The sequence below is a fragment of the Plecotus auritus genome (genome assembly GCF_963455305.1).
Source record: "Plecotus auritus genome assembly, chromosome: 6".
Classification (NCBI taxonomy): Eukaryota; Metazoa; Chordata; class Mammalia; order Chiroptera; family Vespertilionidae; genus Plecotus; species Plecotus auritus.
Window position 1 is genome coordinate 44,926,260 of NC_137773.1, and position 26,664 is coordinate 44,952,923.

Sequence of the window (26,664 nt, forward strand, 5' to 3'; positions counted from 1 at the left end):
AGAGAGTTAGAAACATCGATGAGAGAGAAACATCGATCAGCTGCCTCCTGCACACCCCCTACTGGGGATGTGCCCGCAACCAAGGTACATGCCCTTGACCGGAATCGAACCTGGGACCTTTCAGTCCATAGGCCGATGCTCTATCCACTGAGCCGAACCGGTCAGGGCTAGACTAATTCTTTAAGTCTGTAATATACTGAAGCATATAATAAACCTTGCTTTTTATTGTATGATTTCTCAAAAAATATTTATATTCAGCATTTGGCATTTGAGTCCCTGTTAATTGGTAGGTGAGTACACTACCTATCCAATGTGACTTTCTGGCAGAGCAAAAGTAAAACAAAAAACAAACAAACAAAAATTGTGAGTACCTAGGGTTGCTCAGGTTGCTCAAGTGGAGTCTAAAGTTCTGTTATATTTGTGAATCAGAGGGCCTGCATGATTGCGTTAGTAAATCGGTGTCAAATTTATGTTTGTCTTTTATGTATCTAAGTGGGAGTGTGGCTGAGAGGCGTTAGGAAGAAGAATCATAGTCAGCTGTGAAAACTCAAAAGTGCTTATTTAAAAGCTTCATTTGAGGAAGAGATGGCTGTTACCATGTACTAGAGCAGTTGCTTCGTGTTATTAACCCCTTTACACAGAAATGGGGGGAGGGGAGTGAATAAATTGCTTAGGTGGAGTTACTAGCTATTTGTTCTCCCTAAACAACTCTCACCCTCCCACTCCAACCCCCAGTCATTTCAAAACCTAACAAAGTTTGGATGTCACTGGAGTAGAATCTTAAAAAATTCATTCTTTTTAGTCACCAAATATAATACAAGTCACTCCTTTATGTGCTCTTATATTTTATGTTGATATTTAGAATTGATTAATAATACAAGTGAATAAGAGACTCCTCAAATTATTAAATAGGCATATGCACACCTTTCTTCCTCATATCATGTACCCAAGCCCAGATTTCAACCTTAGGCATCAGGAAGTAAAAGAAATTCATTCTAGTAGAGCAAGTACCCACAACTAACTCTTTGGAGGAAATTGTCCAGTGGACAAACATGTCAGAGCCTTCTCTCTCACCTACAGTCAACAAAATCTCTTAATGTGCTTACACCAACGTGCAAATGTTCATCATTAGCTTGTTTCCCTTATCATTGTTTGTTACATTTTACAAAGGACAAATATCTGAGACAAATACAAGTGATAAAAGGCTATGTCTTCCCAACATATTGGAAGTCATAATCTATTAGTAGGCTCTCAGTTTCAAAGATAATCTTATTATCTTTTTTAAGGGTGTGGAGAAATGCTTTGTCCAAGTAGGATACAGAATTAATATATTCTCATAGTTATTATTTAAACTGGGTGGAAATATAAATGTATGGATTTTAACAAAACAAGCCTCACCCGAACCTGTTTGGCTCAGTGATAGAACATTGGCCTGAAGAGTCTGGGGTTCAATTCCGGTCAAGGGCACATACCTCAGTTGCAGGCTCCCTCCCCTGCCCAGGTCAGGGTGCATGTGGGAGGCAACCAATCAATGTATCTATCTCACATGGATGTTTCTCTCTGTCTGTCCCTTTCCCTTCTACTCTTTCTCTAAAAATCAATGGAAAAGTATCCTTGGGTGAGGATTGACAAAAAAACAACAACAAAAAACCCACAGGCTCGTTGGAAATGTATGATAACATTACAGTAGATACTTCAGAGTGATGGGATTATTACTTTTTCCCTTTTTTGTTTTTGGATTTTCTGAGTATTCTACTCTAAAAATGTTGGCCAGTGTGGTTTCGTGGTTGAGCATCAACCCATGAAACAAGAGGTCACTGGTTCAATTCCTAGTCAGGACACATGCCTGGGTAGTGGGGGCTCAATCCCCAGTAGAGGGCATGCAGAAGGCAGCCCTTCGATGTTTATCTCTCATTGATGTTTCTGTCTCTCTATCCTTCACCCTCTCTCTAAAATCAAGAAGACATTTTTTAAATTCTAAAATCAATAAAAATGTAGGCTCTCACAATGTGAAAAAATTAAGTAAGCGTTGAAAATAGTGTCTTTTAATGGGCAATGAATTTGACTCTTCCTTTCCAATTAAAGTACCTAGTAAAATTAATGTGGCTTTTGATTTTAAGTTCAGTTGCTAGGAACATGTTTTAATAAACAAAAGGTATCTATATCATAATCTATGAAATAGATTTAATACTATATTTTGAAAGTTATGTAGCCAGTTGATATTCAACAAGTAACAAAATAAAAAGAAACTAGTTTCCTTTTCCTTTTATCATTTTATGTGTTATATGTATACATATATATTATGTAAACCCTAAGGCACAAAAAAAGTTGCTTCAACAGGAAAAAATGGTACTGAACACATCATCAGTTGGAAATACATTTGAAGTTTTCCAGTAGTGGTGAAGTTAATGGATCCTAACACCTACCTTTTTTTTTTTTTTTTTTTTTTTTTTAAATATATTTTATTGATATTTCACAGAGAGGAAGGAAGAGGGATAGAGAGCTAGAAACATCGATGAGAGAGAAACATCGATCAGCTGCCTCCTGCACACCTCCCACTGGGGATGTGCCCGCAACCAAGGTACATGCCCTTGACCGGAATCGAACCTGGGACCCTTCAGTCCGCAGGCCGACGCTCTATCCATTGAGCCAAACCGGTTTCGGCCTAACACCTACCTTTTAAGTACTTGCCTCTTTCACAGCTCTTTAGAGAGGAGGTCAGGTTGCAAGCCAAAGGTAATTTTGGAAATAACTTAAAGTAAAAGCAATGCATGTTCCCCCTTTTTGCTAATTACTTGTAGTTTTTCATTTCTTATTTTAGACGAGCCATCTATGATGCATTTGACCGCTTTCTGCACAAATATGCTAGCTGATTGGATCACTGTATGTAACCAGTGTGGCCATCATGTTTCTCACAAAAGGAGTTTCATCCTTTGACAATGTGAAATCAGTAAGACAGCAGTATATATCTCATTGCTATCTATTTAGTCTGGAATTCAGTGTTACAGGTCAGTCAACTATAGTCTTTGAATGCATTTGAATAACTTTAAACCAATATTTGGATGAAATGATGTTGAAGTATTTTGTTATTGTTTGTGGGACTCCCATATATTCAATATTTCTACTTATGAAAACTTCACATTTTTAATTATGAATAGTTATTAAATTAAAATAAATGTATTCACAGAAACTGTATTGGTTTATACAGAGCTGCTGAGTCAAAGTTTGTAATACATCAGCTTTTATTGTATACCTTTATATGATATTTTTACTACTGACTTACTTTGAGAAACATGTTTATTTCTTTTGTGGATCCATAGCGCATTTGTAATCTTATTTTCCTCTTTAATTTTCTGCCATAGACATACTTATGATGTATGAAATCCCTGTTAACTTTGAATTCTAAAAAATCCTGATTCTTTTGTGTGTAAGTGCTTTTAATAATTAAAATGAATGTAGGAATGCAGACACGATGCAAAAGACTTGGCTAAACTTTATAAATGCCTAATATTGGGTTAGGGCCGTGGTCAGCAAACTGCGGCTCGCGAGCCACATGTGGTTCTTTGGCCCCTTGAGTGTGGCTCTTCCACAAAATACCACGGCCTGGGCGAGTCTATTTTGAAGAAGTGGCGTTAGAAGAAGTTTAAGTTTAAAAAATTAGGCTCTCAAAAGAAATTTCAGTCGTTGTACTGTTGATATTTGGCTCTGTTGACTAATGAGTTTGCCGACCACTGGGTTAGGGCGAAAAAAAGCCAAATGTATTTCTGCTACTTAACAACTTTCAATTCATGAACAATGGAAATAACTATTGCATTAATTGACACATTGTGTCTTAACATTTTCTAATATGTATATCTACTCTGGGTTTGCAAATTGTGATATATCTAACTTCCTTTTTAAGCCAAGAATGTAATCATTTTGACTTTTTAATTTCAAAAATTAATGTCCATAATGAAATCAACCCATCCTAAATAAACTTTACAGAAAAGATATAACTTTTTTTAAATTTAATAAATCTTTATTGTTCAGATTATTACAACTGTTCCTCTTTTTTCCCCCCATAGCTCCCCTCCACCTGGTTCCCACCCCACCCCATGCCCTTACCATCCCCCCACTGTCCTCATCCATAGGTGTACGATTTTTGTCCAGTCTCTTACCACACCCCTTTCCCCCTGAGAATTGTCAGTCCACTTCCTTTCTATGCCCCTGATTCTATTATATTCACCACTTTATTCTGTTCATTAGATTTTTATTTCACTTGATTTTTAGATTCACTTGTTGATAGATATGTGTTTGTTGTTCATAATTTTTATCTTCACCTTTTTCTTCTTCTTCCTCTTCTTAAAGAATACCTTTCAGCATTTCATATAATACTGGTTTGGTGGTGATGAACTCCTTCAGCTTTTTCTTATCTGTGAAGCTCTTTATCTGACCTTCAATTCTGAATGATAGCTTTGCTGGGTAGAGTAATCTTGGTTGTAGGTTCTTGCTATTCATCACTTTGAAAATTTCTTGCCACTCCCGTCTGGCCTGCATAGTTTCTGTTGAGAAATCCGCTGACAGTCCTATGGGTGCTCCCTTGTAGGTAATTAACTGTTTTTCTCTTGCTGCTTTCAATACTCTCTCTTTGTCTTTTGCTCTTGGCATTTAATTATGATGTGTCTTGGTGTGGTCCTCTTTGGATTCCTTTTGTTTGGGGTTCTGTGCGCTTCCTGGACTTGTAAGTCTATTTCTTTCACCAGGTGGGGGAAGTTTTCAGTCATTATTTCTTCAAATAGGTTTTCAGTATCTTGCTCTCTCTCTTCTTCTGGCACCCCCATAATTCGGATGTTGGTACGCTTGAAGTTGTCCCAGAGGCTCCTTACACTATCTTCAAATTTTTGGATTTTTTTTGTCTTTTTGCTTTTCCGGTTGAGTGTTTTTTTGCTTCTTTATATTTCAAATCTTTGACTTGATTCTTGTGGTCCTCTAGTCTGCTGTTAGGTCTCTGTATAATATTTTTTATTTCAGTCAGTGTATGTTTAATTTCTAGTTGGTCCTTTTTCATATCCTCGAGGGTCTCGCTAAATTTATCGGCCTTTTCTAGGAAATTCTTGAAAAACCTTATAACCGTGGTTTTGAACTCTATATCCAGTCGTTTGCTTTCCTTCATTTCTTCCGTTTGTGATCTGTTTCTTTGTCTCTCCATTTTCGCTGCTTCCCTGAGTTGGTAGAGTAGCTTTGTGTGCTAGGTGTCCTATTGGGTCCAGTGGCTCAGCCTCCCCAGTTACCTGAGGTGGACACTCTTGGTGCACCCCTTTGTGGACTGTGTGTACAGCCTTGTTGTAGTTAAGTCTTGATCGTTGTTGGTATCACTGGGAGGAAATGACCTCCAGGCCAATTGGCTGTGAGGATCAGCTATGTCTACGCTGGGAGAACTTCTGTGCTGGAGACACCCTTATGAGACAAGACTTGCAAAATTGCAAAAGCCTCTGTGCTCAGCTTGGATGGGGCAGAGTCTCAGGGCAGAGCAGACAGCTTTGGCTTCCCGTCATCCCTGCCCTATGAGGCCCCTGGGTCTCAGTGACCCTCGGTATTCGCTGTAAGCACCTCTGAGAGAAAGCCGCCCTCGAGTTTGGCCCGCTGCCAGACAGTCCAGTTTCTCCCCAAATGGGTCCGGGTTCCCAGATTCTCGCCCGGAACTGGAGTTCAGCGCAGTCGGGAGCTTTTGTTTCCCTCCCGCTTGAGAAAGCCAGCGGCGCATTCAGCAGTCAGTCCTCTCCACTCGCGCTCGTGCGCGTGCCTCCAGACCTCTGCCTTTCGCAGCTCCCCTGAGTCTCCGTGTGCTTTTCTCTTTTCCTGACATTCCAGATTCCCCCTGAATGAGTCTGGTCCCCAGGGTCTCGCCCGGAACTGGTGTTCAGTGCAGTCGGGAGCTTCCGTCTCCCTCCCACTTGGGATAGCCAGCCAGGCACTCAGCTGCCCGTCCTCTCCGCATGCGCATCTCCGTACCTCAGTTTATTGCAGCTCCTCTGAGTCTCCATGTGCTTTTCTCTTTCCTTCTAGTTGTAGAATTTCCACTCAGCCAGCTTTCCTGTGGTTCTAGATGATGTCCATTTTGTCTTTTAGTTGTAGGTTTGAAATTGTTGTGCGAGGCAGCAGTTGAGGTGTTTACCTGTGCTGCCATGTTGGTTTCTCCTAATAACTTTTTTTAATTGAAAAATTACATGGCTAGATTTGGTGCTTTCTTTTTATTATAAACCTCTCAAGCTGAGAGCTAAAATACTCTCAAAAGTAGAAAATATTTTTGGGTATTGTGTCAAGGCTTAGAATAAATGTATTTGAGTTTTATTTATTTGAAATTTGTATTATCTATAGATTGTATTTAAATATGTATTCCTAGTCTAGTAAGGATATTTGAATTATAATGTGCCTTTGTAGTCTTTTTAAAGGAGATTTTGTCACTCTAATGACTCCATCATTTTAATTTTTAAAAACTTTTAAAATTACTAAAGTCATTGATGGCATAGTAGTAAATATTTCTTACTAAGCAGTAATGTACTATGTTGTGTGACTTTCTATTGGTAAAAGAATAAAATTTTAATGTTTCATTTAAATTAACCCTTGGGCATAACTAATTTTTCCCAAATAAATGTGAAGAGAGGTATTTTAAAGATTTCATCTCCTAACCAGATGTTTTAAGAATATATCTCTGGGGGAGCACTGGAGATCTTGTTTCCCAGTATGTCATCCATTGGCTCAAATAAAAAAATTCTCTAAAAAAGAAGAAGAAAAAGAATATACCCTAGCAGTTACCTAAACTGATTAATTATTCAAAGTCAAAATACTTTTTCTTACAGTTTTTATTTACTCCCCCAAAATATATATACGCATATATAAGTACATACACACACACAAAGCAGTGCTGTCTGCCATTTTGAGCATTGCTACATAAACTGCTAGAAATTCACTTAGCCTGAGTTGCAAACTGGTACTTAATACTGACCAGCTTAGCCCAAAGTTGCTTTATCCAGTATGCATAATATTTCAAACTTTGAAATGTGTTCAGATTGGCATGCATTCCAGTTTGCCACAATCTACTGGACTCCCTTATGTTAGACCATGTCACTACTTTGTGTTTCCTACTTAGCTCTAAAGACATCTGAGTTTGAGACTCCTGATTTAGATGTGTGGTTAGAAAATTTTTCTGAATTTCATGATTTCCTAATGATCTAATTACTATTAAATAATTTTATGCATTTTAAATTATTTCTTATGAAAGTAATTTTTTAATGTGGTGCTTTCTCATAAAAAATATTGAATTGTTAACATTGTAACTGAAATTTTTAAAATCATTTCCAAATATTTTATACTTTACAATAAAAGCTTATTTAAAAAGTGATTTATGTTCAAGAGTATAATTTTAAATATGGAAAACATAAATACGTCACATGTCTTTAATGTATCCAAAATTGAAGTATGGGCTCTGCCCAGATAGCTCAGTTGGTTAGAGCATCGTCCCCCTATGCCATGGTTGCAGGTTCAATCCCCGATCAGGGCACATTGCATAAATAAGTGGAACAACAAATTGATTGTCTCTTTCACTTTCTAACTTACTCTTTAAAATCAATAAATGGCCCGAGCCAATTTGGCTCAGTGGGTAGAGTATTGGCCTGTGGACTGAAGGGTCCCAGGTTCAATTCCAGTCAAAGGCACATGCCCAATTTGGGGGCTCAATCCCCAGTAGGGGGTGTGCAGGAGGTAGACTATCAGTGATTCTCATCATTGATGTTTCTATCTCTCGCTCTCTCTGAAATCAATAAAAATATATTAATAAATAAGTAAACTACACTTTCAAAAAATAAATAGGTACATCTACACAATGGAAAACTACACTGCTATAAAAAAGAAAGAACTCTTACCATTCGAAACAGCATAGATGGACCTGAAGAGCATTATGCTAAGTATCACATGATCTCACTCATTTGTGGAATATAATGAACAACATAAACTGATAAAAATAGATCCAGAGACATAGAAGTATCGAACAAATGGACAGACCTCAGAGGGGGGGCGGGGGGCGATGAGGGGATAAGAGATCAACCAAAGGACTTGTATGCATGCATATACTAGGTGTACCTGTTAATCAGGTTTTTTTCAATAGATGGAGTTACACATATGTTGATATATATGCGATTTGATATGTATGCTATTTTCTTGTATTGACAAGCTTTAAAACTTCATATCAAATTTGCTGAAGGTGTTAACATCGTAGATATTTTTACACTTAAAAACGTCAAATTTCGTGACAAAAAGTATTTGTGGGAAGTTATAATTCATTATTTTGAAGAAAAGTGCTGCTGAATACTTGGCGAAGCTTATGGTGAACATGCTCCATCTCAAGATACTGTGAACGCTGGTTTAAACGCTTTCAAAGTGATGATGTCTATGTAAAGACAAAGAACGTCCAGGTCAACTGAAGTTTGAAGACCAACAATTACAAGCATTATTGGATGAAGATGCGTGTCAAACTCAAAAACAATTTGCAGAAAGATTAAACGTTGCTCAGCAAACAATTTCCAATCGTTTACAAGCAATGGGAAAGATTTTAAAGGAAGGAAAATGGGTGCCACATCAACTGAACAAAAGACAAATGGAAAACCGAAAAGTCATCAGTAAAATGTTGCTTCAACAGCACGAAAGAAAGTCTTTTTTGCATTGAATTGTGACTGGCGATGAAAAGCGGATTTATTGTGAGAATCCCAAAAGCACAAAATTATGGGTTGATTTAGGTCAACCATCAACATCTACTGCAAGGTCAACTCTCTTCGGAAAGAAGACAATGCTCTGCGTTTGGTGGAATCAGGAAGGTGTGGTGTATTATGAGCTTCTACCGTGTTTCCCCGAAAATAAGACAGTGTCTTATATTAATTTTTGCCCCCAAAGACACGCTAGGTCTTATTTTCAGGGGATGTCTTATTTTTCCATGAAGAAGATATGGTACACATTTATTGTTAAATGAAAATAAAGGAAATTTATTACCTGTATACGGTACAGTAGTACGGTAGTTGTCAACACAAACCAGACAAACTGAATGCTACAGTATCAAGAATTTACTCATTTATTCAATGACAATCATGTCATCATCTTCTGGAACATCATCATAACAATACAATTCCTGAATTTCCTGGTGAATTTCTTGTGACTCCATTTCTTTCAGAATCAGTGGACCAAATCGCTCATGTTTAGCAATAGCACTGTCTTTAAATGAGTACTTCTTGTCAAGGTAGCCTGCTCGCAGTGCATTTGCAATGCAACTGTCAGTGATTTTCTCCCATGAATTCTTCACCCAAGTCACAACTTCTTGCAGGTTAGGTTTCACAAAGTTTCCACGCTGATTTCTCTCCATTCTATTTTCAGTGTAGTCATTAATTTCCATGCGCAAATTGTCTTTGAATGGCTTGTTTATTGCAATATCAAGAGTCTGGAGATAGGCCGAAACCGGTTTGGCTCAGTGGATAGAGCGTCGGCCTGCGGACTGAAGGGTCCCGGGTTCGATTCCAGTCAAGGGCATGTACCTTGGCTGCGGGCACATCCCCAGTGGGGGGTGTGCAGGAGGCAGCTGATCGATGTTTCTAGCTTTCTATCCCTCTCCCTTCCTCTCTGTAAAAATATCAATAAAATATATTTTTTAAAAAAAAGAGTCTGGAGATAGGCCGTCATTCCTGCGGGAATCATTATCTGATCTATTTTTCTTTCGTGAAGAAATGTCTTCATGTCTTTAGTGCGGTGAGTGCTGGCTGCATCCCAGACTAGCAGACCTCTTTGGCTCCCTCGCATAACAAGTGGCAGCATTAAATCGACCCACTTCCTTATAACGGCTTGTGTGGCCCAGGCTTTTTCAGTTTCAAGAATAAAAACGCCCAAAACACGTTCAATCTTTTCCTTCTTGCCCTTAGAAATGACTAAAGGTGGGATTTTAGTGCCATCCAGACTAATTGCCAAAATACAGGAAACACGTGCACTTTCGTAAGCAGTGGAGGGAATGTACGCTAAGGAGGCACCCCGCTGTTCAATTGTTGTTTGAGATGATTGGCCCATAAACACTGCAGTTTCATCCATAGCAATCATGTTGGAAAGATTGTATTTAGAGAAGTCAGCATCATCAACAAAGGACTTGAATGCAAGTGCTCGCTTAATAACTTGAGTATCTTCCAACCTAAACAATGTTGTAGATCTTCTTAAAGACAGTTCACTTCACTGAAGGAAATTATCCAGACAGTGTTGTGATGCTTTGAAGTCTTCAGGGGCTATGTCAAACTGTGGTGCCATTGCAAGGGCAAATTCTTGAATCTGAGCCCTATTCACAACCAAAGCCTTTGCTCTCCTGTCAACAACCCATTCACAGATCAGGTCTTCCAGCTCGGAAAATAATGGTTGCCGACCTGATCCACACTTGCGTTTTTTAGCATTTCCCTTGTCCACTTGTTCAATGAGGTTACCATACTCTGCTCGCCATTTTCGGACCAATCGGATACTCAACATCTTCTCTTCGCAGAAAGCAGTAAGATTTTGGCCCCAAGAGTCTTCCACGATTCCTTTCTTGTACTCCACGGAGTAGCTTTTTCTTTTTGCGCTCATTTCTAGGGGTAAAAAAAAAAAGAATTGGGGTATCAAGGTGGGGGGAGGGGGATCACTCGAAATGACACAGGGGGGATCAGAGGGGGGAATCAAAATGGCACAGGAGAATCAGAGGGGGGATTACCATTTTAGTAACCCCTTTTGATCCTCCTGTGTCATTTTGATTGTCCCCTCTGATCCTCCTGTGTCATTTTGATTGCCCCCTCTGATCCTCCTGTGTCATTTTAAGTGATCCCCCTCCTCCCACCCCTGTGCCACTGAACACCTTCACCAGACATCCCCCCTACCCCTTTATCAGACATTTACCCCCTGGGGCCTGCCTGGGGATTGTCACTGGGCTTGCTGGGGCCTGGATCTGGGCTGGAGCAGGGTCTGCCACTGACTGAGAACCTTCAGTCATCATGAAGGCGGCCGCGAGCATCAGGTAGTGTCACCAGAGACAGACCAGCACTCACCACCTTTGCCGCGTCCCGTCCGCTCTAATCCTCCTGTTCTTCTACATGCATCTGCGAAAGTCTCCTCCTCTCTCCCGCCCCGCGCTCACTGCTCGCTCCAACCTCCACTCCACCTCCACACAGCAGTGACGTCAGGACTCCGCGTAACGTCACTGGTTGCTAGATGCTAGTCGGGGCGGCCCTAGCGACCAGTTTACAGTAAATTAATTTCCATTCTGAGACAGAGCCTGGGGGCCTTATTTTTGGGGGATGCCTTATATTTCACTCAGAAGGAAACCTGTAAGTAGGTCTTATTTTCGGAGAATGTTTTATTTTCGGTGAAAACATTAATACTGATTGCTACTGAAAACAAATAATCAATTTGAACCATGCTTTGATGGTGAAACGACCAGAATGTGCCAGAAGACACAGCAAAGTAATTTTGCTTCATGATGAAGCACCATCACAAACTTCAAAACCAGTTAAAGATACGTTAAAAGATCTTGCCTGGGAAGTATTAACCCACCCGCTGTATTCACCAGACCTTGTTCCTTCAGATTACCACTTGTTCTGATCTATGGCATACTCACTTTCTGAGCAGCACTTCAAAACGTACGAAGAAGTGGAAAATTGGGTTTCTGAATGGTTTGCCTCAAAACAAGAGAAGTTCTATGTGGATGGTATCCACATATTACCTGAAATAGGGGGAAATGTGTAGCTAGTGATGGACATTACTTTGAATAAAGCGCTTAAGATGTTTCCCTTGAAATTATCCTGTTTTCTTTGATTACAAAATCCACATTATTAACCGGTACACCTAGGAAACATAACCAATGGACACAGACAGTAGAGGGGTGAGAGCATGTGCTGGGGGCGGGAGCAGGTGGGGAATGGTAAATGGGGCGGAGGGGGGGGGGGGAAGAGACAAATGTCCTTAAATTCTTTCAACAATAAAGAATTTAAATTAAAAAATAAAAAATTAGCCCTAACTGGTTTGGCTCAGTGGATAGAGCATTGGCCTGCGGACTGAAGGGTCCCAGGTTCGATTCTGGTCAAGGGCATGTACCTTGGTTGCGGGCACATCCCCAGTAGGGGGTATGCAGGAGGCAGCTGATTGATGTTTCTCGCTCATCTATGTTTCTAACTCTCTATCCCTCTCCCTTCCTCTCTGTAAAAAATCAATAAAATATATATGTTTTTTTAAAATAAAAATAAAAAATTCGCCCTGTTCCCTTTGGCTTAGTGGATAGAGCGTCTGCCTGCGGACCCAGGGGTCTCGGTTCAATTCTGGTTGGGGGCACATGCCTGGGTTGCGGGCTTGGTCCAACATGCAGGAGGCAGCCAGTCAGTGGTTCCTTCTCATCATTGATGTTTCTATTTCTCTTCCTGCTCTCTGAAATCAATAAAAATATATTTTAAAAAATAGTAATTTAAATAAATAAATAAAAATAAGCTAGGGAAGCTCTAACAGAATCATATTCAGTATCTACAAAAGCCAAAATTTTCCTCTAAATATTTGATCCAAGGGAAACCAGCATTCTGACAAACCATGGCTGTCTCAATGTTGTATAGCTCAGTATTGGATTTGATTACATTTATTAGTATAATAAATGTACTGCAAACGATTAAAATCAAGAAATTATAAAACTAAACTTCTAATTAGAAAACTATAGACTGGGAATTGGGGTCCTGGGTAGAGGTTGCTATGGAAGCTGGGTTTGGATATAAAAGGAAAGATTATGGCAGGTGAGACAAAGGGAAAAGTATGTTTTGCAGGAATAGATAACCTAAATCTGTCATATAGACAGAATCCTAGGAAACAAATGATTGTATGAAGAAATTTGAGACAGTTTTAATTATAACATGTTGGACCAAAAGAACCCGAAATAATTTTCTCAGGACCTAAAGAGCTAATGTGCAGATTTACCAGATTTTGTTAGTCATAGAAAATGTACTAGTAAACAACTGTAAAAGTCGAATCTGTGACTACCTAAAGTAAAACAGTTTTCCTACATACAGGACCTGGGTAATTCCACAAAGAGGTGTATGTACCCTAGCACTTTGCTGCTCAAAGTGTGGTCAGTCCATTGATAGTATCAACAATAACTTAATACTAATGATAGTAATATTTAACCGTTTTTCAAAATACCCTACAAATAAACTAAGTTCAAAGAAGCATAACTTTTTCACTTCCACTTCACAAAGAACAGGGATTGTTATACAATAGGGTATAGAATTTGTCAATGTAAGAAACATCCAAACCTGTAGAGAATGTTTATGCCTTTGAGCCAAACAGACAACATATGCATGGGAACCAATACACTACTTAAATAAGAGTTTCACAGCTTCTTTTATGCATTTGAAGTAAGGAAAATTTCATGGTGGTGGGCAAAAGCCCACAGGGTTTGGATTACAAAACAGTTAATAAGATTATGTGCTCTCCTGAGGGTTAATACCCCCTTCCAGGGGTAATACTGGTGTTAACCTACATACACAAGAACAATGGACAGGGCTGGCTTAGTAAAACCTTTCACTAAAGAATTTTATAGGCCTCAGGCTTGACTGCCCACCATGAGGTCAGATAGCCCAGAGGTTACTTTCAACAGAAAGCCTTTTTTTTTTCTTCCACCCACATTATAAATGAAGTCTAAATAGTTTGCCAGGAAAGGCAGAGTATCAATCCTAGCTATTGGTGGAGAGTTCTTAGGCAAGACACTTAAACATTTAAGAGAGTTCCTACTTACCTAGAAAGGTAACCTAGATTTGTTTTGAAACTATGTTTTCATAGAAAGCACGTGGGGTTGTTTGTTTTTGTTTGTTTTTTGGTGTTTTTGTTTTGTCTTTATTTTTTTTTAACCTATTTGTATAATACAGATAAGTGAGGAAAAAATAGTTTCCTGAAGGTGCTTTTACTCTCACCTTTTTTTATTGTTTAAACTATTACGTATGTCTCCTTTTTCCCTGATTGACCCCTCCCCCCCTCCCCCCCCCCCCCCCGCGCCACTCCTACCCCCGAAGGACAAGCCCCCACCACCCAGTGTCGGTGTCCATTCATTATGCTAATATGCATGCATACAAGTCTTTTGGTTGATCTCTTACCCTCCCTCCCCTGCCTTCTCACTTTATCTAAGATTGAATATATCAGTGTATTTATTGAAAGGAAGGTATGTGTGAAGCCTTTCAAACACACATTAGCATTGACCCTGACTAGAAGGTTAGAGATAATTGAAAGTAGTACTAATCCAAGCATTTAGCTCAGGTCTTTTATGATAAACAGGGCCCAAGGCTCTTTGACTTCGAGGTAATGTTAATTCAGTGAAAAATTGGTCTCTTTTAAAGTCATTTTATAGGAAGTTACAAATCTCTGGGTTCCAGTTTTATCTTTTCCTTGGACTGTAGGACTTTGAAACAGACTATATCTAATGCATTTTCTGAAATCTCTCCAGCATAAAGTACACCTATTTGCACATTCGGTTTTTGCCAGCCTGAACCTAAATTGCACTGGTAATAAAAACAAAGACCTTGATGTTCTTGTGGGACTTTACTTTCCTGAGACACCAGGGGGGAGGGGAAGAAGGAGTGGGTTCAATCATCTGATGATATATTAGCGTACTCTAAACAGGAAAAACAAGATTTATCTTTCAAAGGCTCATTTGAACAATCATATGAATATCAAGTTTGTATAAGGTAATTAGGTATTTCATAACTTCTGAGGGCCTAGAGAACTAACTCCCTTTTTTTAAAAATATATTTTATTGTTTTTTTTACAGAGAGGAAGCGAGAGGGATAGAGAGCTAGAAACATCCATGAGAGAGTAACATTGATCAGCTGCCTCCTGCACACCCCCTACTGGGGATGTGCCCGAAACCAAGGTACATGCCCTTGACTGGAATCGAACCTGGGACCCTTCAGTCCGCAGGCTGACGCTCTATCCACTGAGCCAAACCGGTTAGGGCTCCCCCTTTTTTTTTTTTTTTAATTGATTTTAGAATGGAAGGGAGAGGGAGAGACAAACATCATTGTGAAAGAGAAACATGGATCAATTGCTTCCCGAATAGGCCCCAACCGGGGATCAAACCAGAAACCTAGGTATGTGCCCTGACTGGGAATCAAACCTGAGACCCTTCGTTGCATGGGACCATGCTCCAACCAACTGAGCCACACCAGCCAGCACCTATGTCCCTTCTTTGAAAAGATAACCCTATACCTGTGCTCTAGATTCCAGTTTTCCATTACTAAACAAACAGGTTATGACTTCAGGTTCACAACTTTAGTAGGTCATTCTCTTCATTCTTTTTGACGTTCCAGTCTTTTCTCAAATAAGTAGGAAGAAACAGATTTTTCAATTTTATTTATTGATTTTTTTTTAATTGGAGAGAGAGAGAGAGAGATTGACTTGTTCTACATTCATATATTCATTGAATGATTCCTGTATGTGCACTGACCAGTGATCAAACCTCCAATCTGGCATACTGAGATGACTCTCCAACCAACTGATCGGTAGGCCAGGGCCTTGACGTTCCAATCTTGAGGCAATCATTTGCCTGGCGGTCAGTGGCTGTGAACATGCATTTAAAGCTTTTGAAAGGATACAATGCATCAGGGAGATTATTATAACTATAAGCAGCATAATTTCCACTGTTTAAAATGTACTTCAGCCCTAACCGGTTTGGCTCAGTGGATAGAGCGTCGGCCTGTGGACTGAAGGGTCCCAGGTTCGATTCTGGTCAAGGGCATGTACCTTGATTGCGGGCACATCCCCAGTAGGGGGTGTGCAGGAGGCAGCTGATCTATGTTACTCTCTCATGGATGTTTCTAACTCTCTATCCCTCTCCCTTCCACTCTGTAAAAAAATCAATAAAATATATATGTACTTCAGAGCCATAGTCCTCAAGACCCAAATCAATTAAAATCAAATAAACTAAAGAGCCCAGTGAAGAGTCACTTTTTAAAAAATATATTTTTATTGATTTCAGGGAAGAAGGGAGGCAGGAGAGAGAGAGAGAGAGAGAGAGAGAGAGAGAGAGAGAGAGAGAGAAACATCAATGATGGGAGAGAATCGTTGATCAGCTGCCTCCTGCACAACCCACACTGGGGATCGAGCTTGCAACCCGGGCATGTGCCCTGACTGGGAATCAAACAGTGACCCCCTTGTTCATAGGTTGACGCTCAACCACTGAGCCATGCCAGTGGGCAGAAGTCACCTTTTTAAAAAAAATATATATTTTATTGATTTTTTACAGAGAGGAAGGGAGAGGGATAGAGAGAAACATCGATGAGAGAGAAACATCAATCAGCTGTCTCCTGCACACCTATTGGGGATGTGCCTGAAACCAAGGTACATGCACTTGACTGGAATCAAACCTGGGACCCTTCAGTCCCAGGCCAACGCTCTATCCACTGAGCCAAACCGGTTAGGGCAGAAGTCACCTTTTTAAACCAAGTGGCTTGCTCAGTAATCCAGAGTTTTAGCTTCCCCACAAATGTTAATGTCACTGCAGCAGAATGTACTAATCACAGCTCAGACATCTCTTTGCTCAGTTAAAAGATAATCAAGGTTTATCCTATTACCAAGAACAAATGTGGCTACAGAGTCTAAGGATCAATATCTTTTTTTTTTTATTGTCCTTTTTAATTTTTTTTAATTTCTTTATTGATTAAGGTATTACATATGTGTCCTTATCCTCCCATTACCCCCCCCTCCCCATTACCCCCACTCATGCCCTCAGCCCCCCTGTTGTCTGTGTCCATTGGTTAGGCTTATATGCTTGCATACAAGTCCTTTGGTTGATCTCTCCCCTTTATCCCCACCCTCCCCTACCTACCTTCTGAGGTTTGAGGGTCTGATTGATGTTTCTCTGTCTCTGTTTTTGTTCATCAGTTTATGTTGTTCATTATAAGGATCAATATCTTCAATAGTTAAGGAGAGGTTCCTAATCATGGCCTCATTTACATTTATTCCTAAATAGGGAAGTAGGGGCCTGCCTAAGGAAGCCATTTCTGAATCATGAATGCCTCCTTTCTAACTCAAGATGTAAATCCAAAAGAGTTGACTTATGAAGTGCCCTACTTCCTTTGTGAAAAGTAAGGGGCAGTTAGAGAACCTAAGAGACATTGCCTGGTTATCTGCCAACCATCTAGGTATTCATAGACCCAAGTAGAATAATAATCACCACAGACAAAGACAAATCCTTTCAGGGCACAAACCACTTCCACCTAAGTGGCACTTTTATTTGCAGGGATTGTTACACTTGCCCAATTAAGCCAGAAGTCACATTTTTAGCACATATGTTAAGTTTCATAGCCTGAAAGAAAAAGTTGTTCTAAATTCTAGAGATTTACGCAGCTGCACACCCCTCCTTCCCCCCTTAGTAATGGCCTGGAGATACTTACTGGTTATGGTGTTCTCTTTCTAGGCCAACGTCAGAGTAAAGAAAAGAAGAGTTTCATGTTTAGCTAAAGTAGGAAGTCTTAAGCAGTATCTTGTGTGGCAGTAGTCTACATTGATGTCAGCTACTTCTCTTCCTTGTCAATTTGATATAAAGGTATCCAGCGTCTGCACAGGATCAGATGTCAGGAAAGTCTTCTTCAGTTGTGAATATTTTAAATATTTATTTAAATATTTATTTAAATTATTTAAAAGCCCTTAAGTTTGGCTACCATCTGGGTAGTGAGGAGGACCTGGTATAGTCCCTTCCAAGGAGACTCAGAGCATTTTTTCTTTTAATTGAGGGAGAAGGAGAAGGGGAGGGGAGAATGGGTGGGGGCGATTGAGAGATTGATTTATTGTTCCACTCATTTATGCATTCACTGGTTGATTATTGTATGTGCCCTGACAGGAATCAAAGGGCCAGTGCTTTAACTATGAATCTGTTTGACCTATGACCAAAAGGTGAAGGATACCTGGAGAGATTTGTCTGCAACCTGTAGGAGTTTTATTTTAAAAGGTAACTGCCTAATAGTCTCTTCAGAGTGAAGAAATAGTTCAGAAGGAGAATTACTAAAATGTGAGTACTCAGGTGAAAAAGGATGGGGATTAGAGGGAGTCACGTTTATCCTATCATCTTTTGTTTTAGGTACTTCATATCTTTACATTTTTATTAGCCTTTTCTAACAAGTTTTTTCATAAAGCTATTTTGGAATCCTGAGGCCTTTTGCATGCCAATTAATGTAGGCATCCATTTCTGTTTGTTCAACTCTGGATCCTTTGCTCAAGTGCAGTTCTTAAATGAGCCATCTTCTTTAACTGGAATGTTCCAATAATGACCATCTTGATTCTAGGTTATTAGTAAAAAATTTTTTGTCTTTCTAGATATATGCAGCTCTGGCATTATACAATAGCTCTTAAACATAAAACAAGCAGGTATGCTGGAAGATGGCATGCTCAACTCTTTGGATATAAAGAAACTAATTTCTTTAGCTAGGCCTTTGGATTTCCTGGAGCCAAACTAATACCTAAGACCTATCATGGGAGTGTTCTTGAGGTGAAAAGAGCTCTAACAACCTTTATATGCTCAACCTATGCTCACCAGTGTTTGCAGCTTTTTTTTTTTTTTTTTAATTTCCGAGATCCCTACTAGCAACTAACCTTATTTAAAAGAAATTTTTATTTCCCTGAGGCCTCCCACTAGACTACATCTGATCACGAAACCAGTCCAGTTTACAAGTTGGACTCAGTCTAATGCCAGGTGGTAACTGTTAGGGTCGCTGAAGGAGGAATGCATGAGGCCAAAGTGGTAAGGGATTATAAATTTATTAGGTCATCTGGATACCAGATGGGCTGAGCCTCCAAATGGCGCCAGCACCCAAGGACAGGCAGTCAGAGATTTTAAAGGACTCTAGGATGGTTTTTCCTGGGTGGAGCATTCTTTGGGCAGGTGTGAATCCAAGGAAGGTCCACAGGGGAAGGATGATGGTCTTAGCAAGTGGAATGTGGTCTTAGCGAAATGGAACGTGGTCTAAAGAAAGGGAATGTCAGTTGTGAAGTGTCTTAAAGGTCAGTTCCCAAGAGAGGAGGTGTCAATTCAATTATCTGATCAAACCTAACTAATTACCAACAATTTTCAGCATGGAAGATGTTGTACTAGCCTTTAACCTACACACAACAAAACAGACAAACATGAACATTAACAAACCAGTAATAACCGAAGAAATGTTACTATGGACTGACCAATAGAAGGCTGTGCACACTATCAGCAATTCCCAGTGTGGTTTACACCAGCAGAACCCTGTGAATAGGGACTGCAGACTGGAACTGGGGAAAGGACTAAGCCAGCAAACCCCAGTGAAATGTGGACTACAAACTGGAATGGGCAAAGGACTAAACCAGCAACCGCCAGTGAATGGGGGCTTGAGACTGGAACTGGGAGAAAGGAATTTCAAACAACTGGGGAACTAAACTGGGAGCTCAAACTGACCTCCTAATCTGTGGATTGGACAGCCAATTAGATTGAGAGCTCAGTGCAAACAGCAGGAGTTCAGAACACCAATGGCCCTCAGAAACAGCAAGACAAGAGAATTCAAAAAAGTTCTTGGGCATCACACCTGTTTTTTGCTGCCCCCAAATGCTATCAGAACTTCCCTTCAAATCCTACCATTGCTGTCACCAAATCTGTTGAAGAACAAAAATTCAAACAAGCAAATTTAAAGATCTAATTGGGTTGAAAAAGGTAGGGGTCTTTAGGGAGCAGATTTCCTCACTGATGTAGGTAAACCAGACTGGCTTAAGGTCACATTCCTGGGAGGGGCTGAAAACAATTAAGTTTATGTTTGTTGTAGGGTGGGGGTGGGGCAAGTGATACCACCTTGTTTCTTTTTAACAATTGGGAAAAGAGGTGAACATCTGGTTAAAGGATGCAGCTTTCTCACAGTCCTATTGATAACTGGCTCTCCCATCCCCATTTCCTTGATGGCAGTGTTTTAAACCAAATAACTTGTTTCTCTAGGCTAAACGATGACCCTACCCAAGGGAAATAATCCATAGGATGGATAATAACTTGTGGGTAATAAGGACTATGACGTATCTTCTGGCCTCTAATCACCTGCAGATACTTCCCACTGCCTGAACCCATGGAGATACAAAGGAGGGTCAGGGATCTATTACTACAATCTTAACAGGTCAGCCTTCCCTGACACAAAAGCAGGAAAATGGTGGAGAGTAGATATGGAGGGGCAAATAGAAGACTGATGAGGTTGTTTCCAAGAGGCAGCTGTGTGGAAGCAGTCATTAATATATGTTTAAAAGACAGACAAGTAGCCAAATTCCTTTACGGACATTATAGGCATTGCCCTACAGTGAAGATCCCAAACACCTACTGCTGAACTCTTTTTTTTTTTTTTTTTTTAATATTTTATTGATTTTTTTACAGAGAGGAAGGGAGAGGGATAGAGAGTTAGAAACATCGATGAGAGAGAAACATCGATCAGCTGCCTCCTGCACACCTCCCACTGGGGATGTGCCCGCAACCAAGGTACGTGCCCTTGACCGGAATTGAACCTGGGACCTTTCAGTCCGCAGGCTGACGCTCTATCCACTGAGCCAAACCGGTTTCGGCTACTGCTGAACTCTTTATAGATAGACCCCTTGAGGACATATTTACCCTCCAGTTTGTCTCCCTCTTCAAGCACAACCTATTTCCAAGAAAGTCCTCCTGTGTTTCTTCAATAAAGTACCTTTATGATTTTTCACTTTAATAATAAAAAAAAAGAGAGGAAAACAACTGTTAAAGTGAAAAACCACAGTTCCAAAATAGTGTCACTTGTGCTAAAATCCCATGATACCAAGCCTAGATTAAATATCTGTGTGGCTCAGTGGTTAAGAATCAAGCATTGACCTATAGACCAGGAGGTCAGGGTTCGATTCCTGGTCAGGGTATATGCCCCGGTTGTGGGCTCAATCCCCATGTGGGGCATGCAGGAGGTAGCCGATCAATGATCTCTCATCATTGATGTTTCTATTTCTCCTCCTTTCCTCTCTGAAATCAACAAAAACATATTTTTAAAAAATCAGATCTACTTGAAGTTTCAAACTGGACCAGAAACACAATTTTAATCAACCTGTCTGGAATTTTCTGGTCAATTCCTATGAGGTAATCTCCATAGAAGGAAGAGGCAATCTACATGATAAAAACCCTCCTTTAAAAAAGATGGCCTGGCCTGGCCCATTTCTTTTGTTAATCCATTCCTTGCCCCACCTTTTGAGGCTCAACCACTGAGCCATGCCCGCCGGGCCCACATAACATTTTTCTCAACTGAATCAACCTTAAACCCATATATACAGCCATGCACCTCATAACAATGTTTCTGTGAATGACTGACCACATATATGAAGGTAGCCCCATAAGATTATAATGGAACTGAAACATTCCTATCACCCAGTGATCTCGTAGCCATCCTGATGCCTTAGTGCAACACATTATGTGTTTGTCATCACGCTGGTGTAAACAAATCTACTCCACTGCCAGTAGCAGATACTTGATAATAAATGATGATCTTACCGGTTTATGTATTTACTATATTGTACTTTATTTAGAGTGTATTCTTAACAATATACACTATACCATACAGCTTAGGTGTGCCAGTACACTCCATGATGTTCATAAAATGAAGAAATTGCTAATGACACGTTTCTTATAATACATCTCCATCGTTAAGCAGCTATAGTTAAATAGCTACAGGTAAAATAGAATTGTGTTCTCTGAGTCTCATCAAGTGTGAATGTGTTGATAGGCTTTTGTAAAAAAGTCAGGCATTGACTAGGAGGACTCCTAAAGGCTGATTAGAAGGAAGAACAGCTGGTTTCTAGTTAAAAACACAAAAGCTTCATCAATAAAGGGGCTAGTAAAGAGGGCACCCCTCTGGGACTGTGGGTGCAAATAAAATCCCTATTGAACTAGAAATGGATTTAGGAGATTGCTTAGGTCAGATAAATTGGGCACTAGTCATATATATAAAACAGGAAAGGCTTTATTTATAGCTGTTGTAATATTTGCATAGCTGATTAGCTTTACGAAGTGAGACTCCCGAGAGGGCGGAACCCATTTCCCGCAACCTTGCACCCCGAACATGAACGTTCTTAACTCATAAATGCACTTCACGTGAAACCAATGTCATTACATTGTTGATTTAAGTGGCAATTAGGAAGGTCTTATCGTATTTTAAAAATCAAAAAGTGTCCTGGGAAAAACATTTGGGACATCGTTAGTTTGTAAACAAGTGTTTTCTTTACAAATTAAAGGAAACAATTTTTAAAAGAGAAATACTTTGTTTTCACTCGAGAGCCCTTTCCATTTTGTGGGTTGGATTTGGGGCGGGGAAGCGCACTAAACTAACTGCCTGGGCAAAGGTTTCCTAATACCTACAGATTGTACTGTTTTCATTTTGGACGAGGCTTAAGATTACAGGTGGCCGCGGTGCCCCAAAGCGCCGGGGGGGGGGGGGGGACACGGGACTTTTTCTCACGTGGCGAGGCGACTGACATCGTGGCGAGGGACAGTGCGGCATGGTCCGGGGCACCAGCTCATTCCGGAGCGGCCCAAGTTGGGCGCCGGAGACCACCGGGCCTCGCCTCGGGACTACTCCGCCTCAGCGCCCCGGCAAAGCTACGCCGGGTCCCACGTGCGCAGCACGCCACGCCCCGCCACGCCCCCCCTCGCCTGCCGGCTGGCGGTCAAGTCCGCCCCGAGTCACAGAGGCTCGGTGCGCGCCCCGCCCAGGCGCCCGCAGCCCGGGCGGCCCCAGCCCGGGAGCCGGGAATCGCCCAGTTCGCCCTCCCTCCCCCTCGGCGGGCCGCTGGGGCGGGACCGGCCCTCGGGGCGGGCACGTCAGTCAGCCTCCGCGGGCGGCGGCCAGGCGAGGGCTGAGGCCGGTGAGTAGCCACGTCACGCTCCTCCCAGAGGCCCCGCCCCCGCCGCCCCCCCTCGGACCGCCCCCTCACGCCCCGCGAGCAGTTACCGGCTGTTAGGGCGCGTGCCGCCAGCACTCCGCTAGAGGTCCTCCGGGTGGCTGCTGCTGCTCGCTCGCTGCCTGTCCAGGTGACGGCTGGCGGCCGGCGGCTCGCGGCTGCGGCTGCGGCTGCGGCGCCTGGCGCGGGTTGGCTGGCTCGGGCGTGCGTCGCTGAGGCGGACGGAGCCAACGGGCGGTTAGCGCTCCGTTCGACGCGGGGTGGGGCGGCACCCCGGACGCTGCACGGCCTCGGCCGACGCGGACGGCGGTGGCGGCGGCGACGGCGGCCGGGTTCTCGGGCTCTGTGCCCCAGGCCGGAGCCAGTGGGTGCCCCGGCGGAGAGACGGGCAGCCGGACTCCCTGGCCCCGGCCTCCCTGGCCCCGGGCCTCCCGCGGCTGGGGCGGCTGGGGCAAGGGGACCATGTCTGCTCGCGCTCCGGTGCCAGCCGCTCACTCTCGGGAAGAGTCGCCCGCGGCGGCTGCTGAGGAGGAGTCGCTGTCGCCCGGGGTGAGCCGGCAGACCGAGCAGCTGCCCCCGCCCGAACAGGAGGGCAAGCAGGCGGCGAAGGAGGAGAGGGCCGCCACCGCCACCGCCACCAGCGCGGGGGCGCGGGGAGAGCCATCGCCGGCGCCGGTGCTGGGTCACAGCGTGCCCCAGGCGGCCGTGCCCGTGAGGCCTCTGGCGCTGCACCTGGCGCACAGGGCGCGCGTGCCAGGGGGCCCCTTCGGCGGAGAGCCGCTGCCGCCGCCACCGCCACCGCCGCCGCGGGACCCGCCGGCCGAGGACGCCCGGGAGGAGGAGGCGACGGCCGGCTCCGAAGAAAAGCCGCCACCGCCGCCGCCGCTGCCTAAGGAGAACCCTTGGACCAAAAAGCCGTCTCAGCACCTGTCCCCTACCGGGTCGGAGCCGCCGCCGCCCCCACTGGAATCCCTGGAAGCAGGTCGGTGGCTCCTGTGGTGGGCACCTGGGGGGTATGTTTGGGGTTGCTCGCGTAGCGACCAAGGCTGGCGCGGGCGGGGGAGGGGCAGGCCTCCCTCATTTCGCTGTCAGTCAGAGGTATTCTGTTCCAAGGTGTCATTCACTCTGCCTATTTACATAAATGGACATCTGGACGCGAGCGGCTGGAAGAGGTGGGACCTCGGCTTCTCCTTGGCCGATGGGAGAGCCCGAGCCGCTGGGCGGGCGGGCGCGGCCTCGCTGGTTTTGCCCCCACGTGTGAAGGGACTTGGGAACGCTAAGTTTAGGTAGCTACTGCAGTTCACCCTATAGGGAAGTTTTCGTGGGCGTTTTAAAACAAGGTGAAGCAAGGGAATTTATATGTGGAAGCACGGCTGTGTTTTATTTTTATTATGAAATAATGGGTAAGCTGGAAATTTCAATGTTTTCAAAACACTACGTAGTCGGATGCAAAATGAGGCTCTAGTTGCTACTAAAATGTTTTGAGTTATGATTGGGTGGAAAATAACTGAAGTAGGATAGTTGACATGGGTGGATCGCACAGTAGGGAAATGGTAGTCTTCTAACATTCATATCCCTCTTTAGAGGGAATTAGATTATGTCACTGCCCTTGAATGCTGACCAGTGGCCTTGGGTCCTTTATTTTGATTGTAGCAACTGCATTTTTGTTTAAAAGTTTAAATGGAAATAGTAAAAACCAAGACAAAAAACTTTGTAAATTAAGTTGTAAATCAACTGAACTTTTATTTATTTATTCAGTTGAACTTGTTTTAAAATTTCTTTATTGATTAAGGTATTACATATGTGTCCTCATCCCTCCATTATCAGTTGAACTTTTAACATAGACATTACAGATCTTCACTTTTTCTTAAAATTAAAGGATAGCAATAGGATAGGGAAATATGGGGCATGTTTATAGATCTGTGGAGATCAGTTGAAATAAAGGGTATGGTGTAAATGTAAGGTAATTATTGTAGACATGCATTATAGTATTGTAGATATAAAGCATTTCTTCAGAGGAACTACAACAGTTAATTGATTTCTTTAGCTTTTGCACAGTAATGTTCATCATTATTAATAATTTGTGACTTGGAGAAAAACTTCTTAAAATTTTGTTTTAAATTTAATATTGCCATCATTCTCTATAGTTGCAAAGATCTATTTGTTTACTACTATTACTAACTGAAGAGAGCAAAAATCTTAAAGCAAAATGTCCATAAAATTAGCTAAGAAAAAAAAGCCCTAGTGAATCTTAATGGTTATTTCATCTCCCTACTTACTAGACTTACAGTTATACATTATACTCAGTGAACTATCAAAAAACCCAAATTCTTTGTTGGCTATGAAATCAGTTTGACAGGTTTTTTGACCATTAAGGTAAGACTCAGGAGTTTTAATTGAAAATGGCCATGTGAAAAATATTTAACAGTTTAGTATAATAATTAACCTACAGGTGCTTTCATTGGGTATCTCAATCTTTGTTGGGGATTAAGAACAAGCTGATGCTTGTTGTATGCTGTGGTTCATGGGAATTTCAATTTTGCTGGTGTGTGTCTGTAGGCAACTCTTTATTGGAATCCATTCTGTTCCCGTAGAAATTCTATTCCGCAAACTTGGAGTAGCTTCATAATTTATCTCTCTAATCCTGTTTCTACACTGTTCTACCACAATTTTTATTTGTAGTTTATTCAGTCTTGAGCTCCTATTTTCCTAAGTAGATTTGCAACTTCAAGAATAATAAAATAGCTGCAGAGGACCTTTGGTGTCCAGAGTAGGTGAAAACTAAGGAGTGTTAAATTAACACAACAATCTATTAATATGCCTGTAGGATATTAGTTATGCTGGGATAACAAACTTAAACCATGCCTGTCATGGCCAACCCTGGGTTTACAGTCACTCTCTTAATGAGGTACAAGTATTCCATCCCAACATACTGCAAGAAATATTATTACCAGAGATAGAAACATTATAGCAAATGTAGGGGAGTATTTCAGGATTGTTAATCATGAATTTTCTCTGATAGGAACTGCAGGTGAGGCATTATTGTTCCTTCAGTTCTCCTAAGACACTTCTATTTTGGGGATTGTTCTGACCTGTATATTGCTGTTTCTGGTAATCCAGATAAGTCCCTCTTTTCAACCAAAGCCTGGGCCACCCAGAAGTCCTAAAATAGTGCCAACGCAGTTTTGAATTCATTCAGGAAACCAAAAAGAATTATTCCTCAATCTCTCCTAACCTTGTTTAAAGTAGTTTTATTTATTTTGGGGACTTTATTAAAATCACAGTATGGGGTTTATTAATCACTTACTTGTAGCCATGGTTATATTTTACATATTAAAATACCAGCTTTCTAGCCCTGGACAGTGTGGCTTAGTTGGTTGAGTGTCATCCCATGCACCATAAGGTCACTGGTTCGATTCCCAGTCAGGGCACATGCCCAGAGTTCCTGGCTTGATTCCCAGTGAGAGGGTATGCAGAAGGTAGGCATTTAGTGATTCTCCTCCCTGCTCCTATCTCCACCCCTCCAGGTGCGCAACACCCAATTGCTTGTGTCCATGGGCTACACATATAAGTTCTTTGGTTTATCTCTTCTCATCCCCCCAACCGCACATTATACAAATTTATCTTATTTCTAAAAGTTTTACATTTTATGCAGATGTATCATAATATAACTTTCCCATATTAATGAATGTAGAGATTACTTAAATA

General features: G+C 41.8%; 3 protein-coding genes across 8 annotated transcripts in view; 2 read left to right on the top strand and 1 right to left on the bottom strand.

Annotated features, from left to right (window-relative positions):
- Positions 1-4,035, top strand: part of ABHD18 (abhydrolase domain containing 18) — a 53,913-nt gene extending 49,878 nt beyond the window's left edge. The window contains exon 13 of the mRNA XM_080676780.1: positions 2,822-4,035. Within this exon, the coding sequence (XP_080532906.1) occupies positions 2,822-2,873 (52 nt within the window). The 3' untranslated portion in view covers positions 2,874-4,035. The remainder of the gene's footprint in view (positions 1-2,821) is intronic.
- Positions 1-26,664, top strand: part of LARP1B (La ribonucleoprotein 1B) — a 157,314-nt gene that overhangs the window by 32,249 nt on the left and 98,401 nt on the right. For 4 of the 6 annotated variants that reach the window (XM_080676773.1, XM_080676775.1, XM_080676774.1 and 1 more), the window contains exon 1: positions 23,033-23,938. The exons of 1 other annotated variant lie outside the window; for it this stretch is intronic. In XM_080676773.1, coding sequence (XP_080532899.1) covers positions 23,419-23,938 — 520 coding nt within the window. In that variant the 5' untranslated portion in view covers positions 23,033-23,418. Of the gene's footprint in view, positions 1-18,002; positions 18,062-23,032; positions 23,939-26,664 lie in introns of those variants that run through there. One more of the 6 variants, XM_080676777.1, reaches the window with a different exon arrangement.
- Positions 9,079-23,106, bottom strand: LOC308252334 (uncharacterized protein). Its single transcript, XM_080676779.1, has 2 exons — positions 23,007-23,106; positions 9,079-10,622 (listed from the first exon to the last, which is right to left on the bottom strand). Exon 2 carries the CDS (start codon positions 10,618-10,620, stop codon positions 10,237-10,239), a length of 384 nt encoding a protein of 127 aa, XP_080532905.1. The 5' UTR covers positions 10,621-10,622; positions 23,007-23,106; the 3' UTR covers positions 9,079-10,236.